At 38.1% G+C, this 11329-nt stretch overlaps 2 protein-coding genes across 2 annotated transcripts; one reads left to right on the top strand and one right to left on the bottom strand.

The window, feature by feature from the left end:
* Positions 1-235: 235 nt before the first annotated feature.
* On the bottom strand, positions 236-7218 carry LOC136701915 (ciliary microtubule-associated protein 2-like). Its single transcript, XM_066676706.1, has 10 exons — positions 7086-7218; positions 6894-6981; positions 6168-6338; positions 4855-4974; positions 4204-4329; positions 3678-3821; positions 2053-2205; positions 1487-1624; positions 799-914; positions 236-385 (listed from the first exon to the last, which is right to left on the bottom strand). Exons 1-10 carry the CDS (start codon positions 7133-7135, stop codon positions 319-321), a joined length of 1173 nt encoding a protein of 390 aa, XP_066532803.1. The 5' UTR covers positions 7136-7218; the 3' UTR covers positions 236-318.
* Positions 7219-7588: 370 nt separating this feature from the next.
* si:ch211-121a2.4 (transmembrane protein 205) lies at positions 7589-11065 on the top strand. The gene is made up of 4 exons (XM_066677715.1): positions 7589-7856; positions 9856-10027; positions 10186-10349; positions 10648-11065. The coding sequence occupies exons 2-4, from the start codon at positions 9928-9930 to the stop codon at positions 10948-10950; spliced, it is 567 nt and encodes a 188-aa protein (XP_066533812.1). The 5' UTR covers positions 7589-7856; positions 9856-9927; the 3' UTR covers positions 10951-11065.
* The last annotated feature ends 264 nt before the right edge of the window (positions 11066-11329 follow it).

The raw sequence follows: 11329 nt of genomic DNA, 5'->3' as shown, positions 1-11329 counted from the left end.
TCTTGGTGTTTCGATTTTGTCTTTATATTTGTTTAGTTCTCTTATACATCCTCAGCTTTGTCAGAAGATTGCCAGTGGCCCAGCTGAATTTTATACTTTATTCACCATTCATTTCTTTTTAGAGTGATTTTCGAGACATGGTGTTTCTAAATGGTGCAATACAACTCCAAACTGGGAGTCCCCCTAGGTCAATCGTCTAAACAAATGACAAAAACACATTACTGGATCATGCTATGGAAATGAATTTATTTTCAGTTCTACGAAGCACATTGGGCCCAACCCATGGGAACCACTGGTGTAGACTGCTGAAGCACACGTTTAAAGTACTCCACTTGTTGAACCAGAAATAATCTTCGGTAAAATGTTCTTGGGTCTGAGTCTCTCCCTAGCAATAAAATATGTTTACATTACAATACATTCAACACGCGGTTTAATTTTTATACAAAAACACACACACACACATATATATATATATATATATATATCAAATTTGACACTTTGAACATTCTATATTAAAGTCTTGTAATTTCAAAATTAAACGTTTTATAGCTACAAATGTATGCATTTAGCAACACAGAAATTTTACTTAGAATGTTAAAAGATTTTAACACTTGATTATTATGGAAAAAAAAACATATAAGTAATATAGCCATTTTCTGACAATGGCTTTGATTCAAATCGTCATGATAGTAAATCAATTATTCTCCACATTAATTTAAATTAATATCCTGAGTATGACTAAAACATTTATTAAAGACACCATTATAAAATAGGAACAATGTTCATGTCATGTCTTACTGTATGAACTTGTCTCTTGCTGGACATAATGGATAGCGTTTGGTGCCGGACAGGAATGATGAACTGTGGCCATTTGCGCTTATTTTTATATCATTGTGGGCAAGTCCAACAGGGTTCTGTGCAAAGAGCAAAGAATATGACAATTCAAATACCATCCTCCTCTCACATAAACGTGCTCAGAAAATACAATATGTTGAACAACTTCCCCATAAACATTTATTGATGTGGTTCCATAGGGCACTACAATGGACACTGGTTCCAATTTAAGAAGCTAATTAGAATGAAAGTGGATAGTGTTTAAACATTAGTTGCCATCATTTAAAAATTATGTTTTTTTTTAATCCACCATTATTGCTCAGATCATAAAAGCAGGAACTGGGAAGATTTCAGGACACTTTAAGGGGGGTTTCTAAAAGTGTTAAAAACAAAAGCACACTGTGTGGTGATTTCTTAGCTTGCTAAACATGAGTGAGTGAGTGAATGTGTTAAAAGCCATTTCTATTAAAGGCTGTGTGTTGAGCTGATACAAGTGCATGTATTGCATGTGTGTAAGCAAATAACTAATTGATATGGTTAATGAACATATCATGCTGATACTGTGCTGTGTATAAATATGTGGAATAAAATAAAATAAACAAGTCCATCTGTTTTAGTAGCAATCATATGACAGATGAGATGCAGTCCTCACGTGGGGTTGGTTCAGCACTTTCTGGGACCTCTTGCTTATCCTGGGAGCAGAGGAGAGGAAAGGGGCTTGTATACCTCTCCTAGACTGGCCCTGAATAGTTCCATGTGTAACCTGATAACAACCTGGGCCAGGAAATGTCTGTCAAAGAAAAAAAACAACCAAAAATTTGTTAAGTTACAATTAGCACAACAAAGTGAATTATTGCCATTGATGCTAAAAATACATTCTACTCATTTTCCAACTTTGCATAATAATTGATTCAGATATTATTGTGAGTGGTTTAATGTGAAACAATTGGAACTGATAACAGTGATGCATCAGTTGTTTTCTGGAACCTGCCAGATGCCTGAAACCATTAGTGCCTCTAAAAGCTACATCACAGAAAGAGTTTTGCACCCGCTATTGCAGACGTTGAAATCTCTGGTTCCTATGACCACAAATATATTAAGAAATTAGTGAATTGTCATTAGATAATGGCACTCATAGAAAGCCTCTCAAGCATTCACATGGCCAGGTTGGAACCAACTGTAGTATAACAGATGTTGAAAAATGACACAAATATTTACCTCAGGACGTGGACACTGTGCCAGGGAGGAGAGGTAGTGTCTCTCTGTAGGAACAGGAGGAAATCTTGGGAACTGGCTAAACACCCCATGTTTTTTTTTCTCCGCAAACTTCGGGATGTTTTCAGTGTCCTCTGGTCTCAAACTCTCTTCATTCTGAAACCAGATTAATAAGGTAAAGGATATTCTGTCTTTCACAGGGTTCTGGATGGCCTATATCTAGCATAGTTTGGTGATTTTGTTTCTGCTCGATGAGAAATGCAATCTCATCAGAAGTTTCTGTATTTTAGTGGTGGGGCGATATGACCGCAAATCAATATCACGGTTAATTGAACATTTTTTCCCAACTAAGAATAAGTAATTATTGTATTGTTTTTGGTTTCTCGCCGTCATAATTCACTGTATGCGTGTACTATAAATATGCTCAATTGTTAAAGTTGGGTTTTTTTTTCTAATATTGCTGGGAATTAACAGTTTTTTGGTACTGTTCATATTCAGTGATGTGACTGTGCTTCAAGTTTTGAAACAGGCTGATTGTATTAACTTTGGTTGCTGAAACTGTTTTATTTATTTTTTTTACTACATACATGGTATAATGGTAAAGGGTACAGTACATGAACACACAGTGGAGCACATATAAACATTTGACCTGTAACGGTTCCGTAATGGCTTCTTATAATAAGTGAATTCAGCAACTTAAATCTACACCTATAAGCATATATGTTCAGTTGTGTGCACAGCTTAATTTCCATAGAAAAGCATGCATGTATGCATTTTCTGTAACCTCTTTCTCCAGTTCAGGCTCACAGTGGGTCTGAATCACTTGGCACAAGGCAGGAACACACCCTGGACATCATGCCAGTCCAAACCAGGGCATCACAAACAGCACATTCACTAACACACTCATGCCTATTGATACTTTGAATAGCCAATCTACCTACTAACATGTTTTTTTGTACTGTGGAAGGATACCAGAGCAGTCAGAGGGAACCCATGCAGACATGAGGGGAGCACACTAAACTCTTCACAGTCACTAGAGGCAGGGTTTGAACCCACACGCCCAGAACCCTGGAGACGTATGACAACGACACTACCTATTTTGTCACTGTGCCACCCAAATGAAATAAAATGCTCTGGAGCTGTGTTTACAATTACACCTCCACGCCACCCAAGTTCCAATGTTGTTGTTTTTTAACTAAAAGTTCAAAACTGTGAAAGCAAAAGCAAGTAAATTATCATGCTATTGTTGTATATCATGTGCTTTCTCAAAGTTATTAATAAAAAAAATGCTTTGGAGCAGCTGCATGTTAGCCAAAGTCTACAAAACCCAGTGCCAAAAGTGATCATACAACATTAGGGCATCGTTAATATCTTTTGCTAAATGCATATTTTTTTGGTCATATAACAACTGTGTTTCCTAGAGAACATTTGAACTAAACCTGGCAGCTGCAGGAACGGTTGAGTGAATCAAGTGATTTAGATCTGGGAAACGTAACGCTTGACCAGGACAATACACCAGTGCTCAATACATTTCTACACTTGGTTAATGCATTAACGAAATTTGAGAAAATCTTATAATCTGCTTTAGGTTCTAGCCTCACTGTTTTTTAAATATTATATGTACTCACCTCAGGAGCAAAATTGCCATCATCGTCACCGTCTTTGCATTCAGTGGACGTGACAGTCTGGCCTTTTTTGTGGACACTGCGACTTACTTTCAGGTCAGGAAAGCTCTTCAGATTGTAGGTACAGGGACTCAAAGTGTAGTCTTGCTACAGAAGCAAAGAGTGTGTTAATATGTCCTGTGTTCTATAGGTCAGACATAAGAACTAATATTTACAATATACATGTCCAACATTCTTACAATCTCTTTAAACAGATTACAGCACTACAGCATTAGTTCCAAGCCCAGATCCAGATTCCAGAAAAGACTGGCCATCAATTGACACATCTCACCTTGGCTGAACTTTCCAAATATGTATCTTACCAGCTAATATTATCTTAAAAGTCCATGATTTTGGCACAGTGGGCCCTATTCATTAGTAAGTAGTGCAAGTATAATAACACTATATAGTAGATAAGTATAATAAACACCAAACTCTATTGGCCACCAACAAAGAGAGGGCAAAAGAATAAATTAAGGTATGTGTTTACCACAAAACTATCAGGGAAACGTCGCAGACTGGTGTTGGAGTCCATGAAGGAGCGAGTTCCCACAGACCTCTTCCTCTCTTCCAGCACACCTCCTGTACCATAAGTTCCTGGACCTGGTGTCTCGCTCTGCAAACCACACCAAATAATGTACATTTGCATTTTCCAAATTGAATATATGTTCATGGCTATTAATATATATTTTAACACACACCAGACAGTTCAAAAGCCAGGTTATTTTAATAGTTTAAAGTCAAACAGCCATCAAATTGGACGCTGTATCTTGTTAGTTTATACCACTTCATTGTAAACTGGTTCGTCATATCAAATGAATCATACTATATACTATATATGTCATTTAACTATAGCAACTTATGTCTGTGTTAGTGTTTATTCTAAATATCATATTTAACCTCCTCCTCCCACCACCCTTCCCATCAACTAGAAACACTCCTCTAGTTCAGATACCCTCCCCAAGACTTGTCTATATTTTTGTAGGAGGGAAAATACTTCATTATTTCCCCTGCTTAATAATAAAGTTAATTATTGACTTCAACATTTCAAAATCTCCTCGTTGGTGTTAGAGTATAAACAGGTTTTTAGACACCCTTGTTCAAATGTCTTTTGCCTCTCTCTACTGGCTTAGTTGAGCACCTTGCTGTTTCTGAAGCGCTCCTCTCTGCTCTCACAGATTCCTCTGAGGCTGCCAGGCTTCTTCTCCAACTCCTCGGTGAAACTGGTTATCCTGTATGTGCCTGGGCCAACTTTGGTTTTCTGAACAAGAATATCAGAGCATAGGCAGAAAGCAGATTGAAAATGAAAGTCATTTTGGATTTTGGATCTGGTCTCTCTCCAATATACCTGTTTAATAAAGAGAAATCGCCCGTTTGTCCTGCTGAACGTAGTTTATTTGTCAGCCGTTCATTTGTTACATGAGCTCACGGAACTATGCCCAAGTATAGTCTGCCATCTGCAGGCCATTCTTGGTATTACTGTTTAAACATATTACTTTTAGCCTTAAAACTACAGCACTTTGAAAAATTTTGTTTATTTTCCTCCCAACATTGGAATGAAATACTGGATAATATACGGACTATATAGAACACATTGGATAGAATACTGACTGATGGGAAGAGGGAGTAAAGAAGCAAAGATGAAACGACAATTTGTAAAGTGTATTTTAATACAATTTTTGAGAATTCAATAATCCCGTTTGTATTTACAAATAAAAGCATTGTGCGTCATTTACACAGACATTCAGAGGTTTTATGATGTTTCATTGTTAAAAAAAAAAACAAATCCAAATCCATGTGCCAGTGCAATAATGATTTTTTTTCCCCTTGTCACTTAATCACCAGTACCTCATCTGGCTTCTAAATGGAAATGAAAATGCTCTGTGGGATATTTTTTTTACCCCAATTGTTTTCAAGGCCCTCTGTCAGTCAAGTGATTGGGGCAAGGCTTTGATTTAGGAACAGTGGTGGCCCCACACATCCAAAAGTGGTTGAAATATACTATTTAGACGCATTTAAAAGTGAGTATCTTTTGATTCCTTCTCCATTCTCAAAACACAAGCACAGACTCAGAAGACACATAGTAAATAAAGTAGTAACACCTGGTTCCTTTCATCCACAACCTCACTGAATGCCCTTTTAGTTAGTGACTTAGAATCTGTGGAAAATTTGAAAACAAATCTGTGGATTGCCGCTTATTAATTAAAAGTCCATTGTCAGTATTTCCAGCATAATTAAATAATAAGTAATTCCAGAATAATTAAACCGTAATTTAGCATTACATTAAGCCTTAGTTATTAGTTCATGTGGCCAGAGTTATAACCAGGACATAATTGGTAAACCATGAGGTAAAGGAACACAGGCAGTGGGGTGATCCAGCAAGGTCACATGGAGTGTACAGGACACAGAACATGTTGAAGGTTGTTTATTCTGGGCGGAATCTCTTTCACTCACCAAGAACTGCTTATTCTCCCAGGCATCCCTGTATAGGAGGTGTGGAAGCTGAGCCAGACGAGCAGTCAGTTGTGCCTGCTTCCAGCCTGGACCCTTTGCCCGTTCTTGCACTGCCCGAGCACTAAAGTCACCAATGTCTGGATTGTATGTACCAGGCCCAAGATTCCTTTCCTGAAACAAACACACACACGCACACCAAAAAACATACAAACACACACAGATTTGAGACTGTATTCTCATTCATTTATTCATTCATTCATTATCTGTAACCGCTTATCCAGTTCAGGGTCGCAGTGGATCCGGAGTCTACCTGGAATTACTGGGTGCACACCCTGGACGGCAACACACACTTACTAAAACTGCAGAGTGTAACTGGATGATTCCTGGGCTCTTTTTATCAAGAGAAACAAATGAGCAGAGATCATATTCTTGTGCTTCTTTCCTCTGGATTGTATTAGTGAGAGGCCTTTCCTCTAGAAACACTCAATCCTTGTGTTTCACATAGTTAGTTTAATCTTGTAATTCTATGCCCTATAAACTAATGTTCTTCGGGGGATAGTGGTGCGCTTGCACAGACAATGAAGTACAAACACTTAGATTATCTCATGCTTCATCACACAGGAGTGGCTCATGAACACAGCCTGATTAGGCTGATTACACAGACTAAACACTGTAGTGCTAACAATGTAACTGGTTAATTCACTACTGAGATCAAATGTTTTGTACCAGGTTGGTGGTCCTTCTTTTGCAGTAGGAGATCTGGGTATATGTTCCCACCCTCTTGTTTGCAGGATGGACTCCTGACACATCAAACCTGTCATTAAAATACATTTACACTCATAGAAAAACAGGTTCTAGATTACAATCTTAGAAAAACTGGAAAAATATATACTTCTTCACAAATTGTAATTGCCTCACCTGGCTAACTGACTTCCAAACGGAGCACCTTTAAAGTTTTTCTCTGCCATTTCTCTCAGGTGAAGATCACACAGAACAGGGAGGACAGGGCCCCTTGTGTATTTGAGAATGTTGTGACTATGAAAACATGATGTAATAAAGAATTAATACGTCATCTCCTAGCAACAAAAAACCTACTGCAGCCTTACGCTACACATTCACTAACCCTACAGTTTCAGGTTTCAACTGTCTTATATTTCCTCTGGCAGCATTAACTCTGAACATTTAAAACAAAAATCTCCTAGTTCGCTAAATAATTCTAATAAATTTGAAAGAGCGTTATATTTTATATACATAGTTATATGTGAATATTGAATAAAAGTTCGTGCGAAAAAAAGGTGTAGAGTGTGTAAAATAAGAGCTTTAATGCACTTAGTGTAGGAACTTAACTCACATATATAGTGCACTAGATAGGGAGTAGGGAGTTACTATTGATTGATTATAGGTTCTCGAACAATCCCGCCCCCGGTGTGAAAGAGCTCGGGCTCGGCTTCTGATTGGCGGCTGAGAGTCTGAGAGTTTGAGCTTTAGGAGAAGGAGCTGGAACTCGGGTGGCTTGGCGGTGGACTGACAGCTGGAGTTTTTATTGTTTTGCAAACTACACAAACGGTTATATTGAAAGGGACATACCGTGTTCTGCTTTAAAGAAGATCACTGTTGTGTAAACATTGTATTTTAACTACAGCCTAAGTTAAGAGGGGTTAGCTGTCGTTACCCGAGCAAGACTAGGAGGTAAGTCCTCTGGCTAAATATAGTACATTGTTCAGCATGTAAACTGTCAACTTACACGCAAGAATATAAATCAAAACTTTAGCTAAAATAGGCAGGAATATATCCTGCATTTATTCAGAGTTTTCTGCTGACATTGTTTAGTTATCGACCCCGGTTAGCTCGTGTCTAGCCAGTCGTAAAACGCTAGCAAGTTTTAGAAGGTGGCGTAAAATACCACAGCATGTTAATGTAACGTTAGCTAACTAACTCCGCTGAGTAAAGACCACTATCTTTTCCTCCAGGTTAAACTTCGCCAACGTTTTTAGCTACCTAACGTAACATTAACCATTAATGGATCCATTTTCAAAGGATTGTAGCCCTTTCAGACAAGCACTGTTCTTATACTTTACCTACTTTTTATCGCATTGACTGGTTTTTACATCTGAAACCAGTCAAATGTGATTTTATAGTTGTGTATGTGTGTTTTTTTCCCCTACTCCATCCTGTCTCACTATATGTCACTACTGTGTGAAAGGTGAACTCCACCTTGTTGCTGGGCTTCAGGGTGTGTTGTGTTGGAAGGATTTCTTTTTTTTTTTTTAAACTGTGCTCATTGTGCCCTACATCTGCTGCTTAGGCTTGATTAACTTCCTTATCACTTGATTAACCTCCTTAAAACTCACCAGTTCATCAAATTGTGTGTGTATATATATATATATATATAAACAATAATGTCCCAAAAGTGCTTTGTACTATTCTGGAGCAAGATGGCTGTTGATATTTGAATCTTCCTTTCGCCCTTCCTTTCTCTGCCTCTTCAGATCACCCATCCACCAAATTCATGTGCATTGTCAATGTAATGACGCTGGGCTTGCGGACAACAAATGGTGGAATAGTATGACCAAACAAATTACGTGTCCACATAAATAAATGATGTGTATCCTTACAATGAAATGTTGTTTGCAGCATAGGCAGGTATGTCACGGTGAATATGAAGACATATGCAAATATCTGAAGCCCATATTCAAGTCTGTCCTATAGGAACAGAGCTGAGGGACATTCCTATTAGACAGTCTTCAATTTTGGGCACAATTTAGCTGGCTAACTGAGGAAATCCTGCTTTGTGGAAGGAATATATATATTTTTAATACATTAGAAGACACAGCACAGGCATTAATGAGAGTGCCTTGGCTTAGAATTTCCTTAATTTTAGGGGACCAAAGACTGAATTTTATATTCATTGTTCATAATGAAAAATGCATTTTTTTTTTTAAAGACATGTGGTGTTCACAGTATAAGAAAAACATTGTTCCTGTCAAGTGGTTTTTAACCATATAAAGCATGCATAGTACACAATAAAACAACAACAACAAAAGTTCCTCCGGAACCACAGTGCTCCATAAAAAAGAAAAGTTATCATAACAGTGATTAAGTACTGCCATATTGCCCACCTTTAGTTAGGAATATTTTAAGGTTTATCAAATAAAGGCATTTGTAAGTATGCCTGTATGATCTATATATTTGGCACTTACAGAGAATGTTCATTATATAATATTGTTAATTTGTTTATTAATAATTTAAATACTTCATGTTTAAATGTAAGGGCGGCACGGTGGCGCAGCAGGTAGTGTCGCAGTCACACAGCTCCAGGGGCCTGGAGGTTGTGGGTTCGATTCCCGCTCCGGGTGACTGTCTGTGAGGAGTTGGTGTGTTCTCCCCGTGTCCGCGTGGGTTTCCTCCGGGTGCTCCGGTTTCCTCCCACAGTCCAAAAACACACGTTGCAGGTGGATTGGCGACTCGAAAGTGTGTGAATGTGTGTGTGTCTGTGTTGCCCTGTGAAGGACTGGCGTCCCCTCCAGGGTGTATTCCCGCCTTGCGCCCGATGATTCCAGGTAGGCTCTGGACCCCCCGCGACCCTAAATTGGATAAGCGGTTACAGATAATGGATGGATGGATGGATGTTTAAATGTATTGTGATGTTTGGAATTCTGATCACTTTCACATTGTCAAACCTCTCTAGAGTCTACAGGATAAAGAAAGGACACTGAAGGCAGAGGACAGTGCTTGAGAAATCTGATGGTGTGCCCTGAAAATGTCCACAGACAGAGAGCCATGTGTCACTGCTAAACTCCTTCACCTGATCTTTCTCTCCACCTTTTGGGGCATGCAGATATGGGTCACCTTCATCTCTGGTGAGAGCCGTTCTGAAGTATTCAGCTTAGATCTGGTTTGATTTAGCCCATATTTACAGAAATCCTATTCTGTATAGCCCGAGATTTACAAAATATTCATACTCTCCTATTGATTTTGCCGTAATAGTGGCATAACACTTTTTATTATTATTTTTAAGGCTTTGTGATGGACAGTCATCTAAACAGGCACACATACGGCTTTATCCAAAGTCGACTGTTCCCCTTCTACCTGCACATTGGATCAGCCTGTGCCTTCTTCAATCTTACTATCTTTGCTATGTACCATCCCAGTGACCTGCTAAATGAAAAAGAGGCCTTTCAGGTATGTAAGAGAGAGCATTATTTTTGAAGGCAGCATATCTCTTTCTTGTTTAAGCTAGCATAGGATCATAAGGAATTGAGCATATGGTGTTGATTTTTGGTAATGAAGCCTAAAATTCATATCACTTATGCTATGCACTTTGTGAACTACACCATAAATATATATTAATATAAGGTTTTAACTTCACCTAAAATTTTACATTTGTTTATAGATACCTCTGGATTACTCTTTGCCTGATTTAATGTATGTGATTTTTCTATTTATTTTTTTCCCCAATCTCTCCTCCTTTGCTGCGCAGATCTTTATTTTCTTTGTATGCGTGACTGTGGCAGCAGTGAATGCCCAGTGGTTTGGCCAGTTGACGTCCGAGATCATGGCAGACATGCACATTATTGAGCAGGGCTGTGGGCTGGGTCAGGACATTGGCCTGTCTTCCAACCGGGAGGCCTACTCCAAACTGTGTGAAACAGATCCCAAGTACAAGCGGTTAAGCAAACGGTTATGGCTTTACCACATGCTGTCCTCGCTCTGTAACTTGTGCTGTATTGTGTGTAATGGCTATAGTCTTTATTACCTAGCAGAGAACCTCAGTAAACTCTGATGTTCCAATAGCTGAACCAGTAACACAGGGTCACACACAAAACACAATGCAAAGCTGTCAATGTATAGCACATGGGCAAACTTTTGAGCACATACACACTCAGGTTCAATCACTATACCCTATATATATATATATATATATATATATATATATATATATATATATATATATATATATATATATATATATATATATATATATATATATATATAGTTAATTTCTGTTACTTCTTTCTTATATGTACTTTTGTTGCTGCATTAGATTTTCTATTATATTTATTAATATAACTAGACAAACAGTTCATGGAAATCAGTTGCACTTGTTGGGAAAAATAATTAGAAGAAAAGGCTGTAGGAAATTACATCTGAAGAACTCTTTC

This window comes from Hoplias malabaricus, chromosome 7 (assembly GCF_029633855.1).
Source record: "Hoplias malabaricus isolate fHopMal1 chromosome 7, fHopMal1.hap1, whole genome shotgun sequence".
Classification (NCBI taxonomy): Eukaryota; Metazoa; Chordata; class Actinopteri; order Characiformes; family Erythrinidae; genus Hoplias; species Hoplias malabaricus.
The sequence above is the reverse complement of the archived record's forward strand: the minus strand, read 5'-3'. Positions and strand labels throughout refer to the sequence as shown.

Coding starts and splice junctions, on each gene's coding strand:
- LOC136701915 (XM_066676706.1), bottom strand. CDS start 7,135: ATGGCAGAGAAAAACTTTAAAGGTGCTCCGTTTGGAAGTCAGTTAGCC. Junction 6,982..7,085: donor TTTGGAAGTCAGTTAGCCAG/GTGAGGCAATTA, acceptor TTTTAATGACAG/GTTTGATGTGTCAGGAGTCC. Junction 386..798: donor GCAAGAGACAAGTTCATACA/GTAAGACATGAC, acceptor TTTTATTGCTAG/GGAGAGACTCAGACCCAAGA.
- si:ch211-121a2.4 (XM_066677715.1), top strand. CDS start 9,928: ATGTCCACAGACAGAGAGCCATGTGTCACTGCTAAACTCCTTCACCTG. Junction 10,028..10,185: donor ATGGGTCACCTTCATCTCTG/GTGAGAGCCGTT, acceptor ATTATTTTTAAG/GCTTTGTGATGGACAGTCAT. Junction 10,350..10,647: donor ATGAAAAAGAGGCCTTTCAG/GTATGTAAGAGA, acceptor TTTGCTGCGCAG/ATCTTTATTTTCTTTGTATG.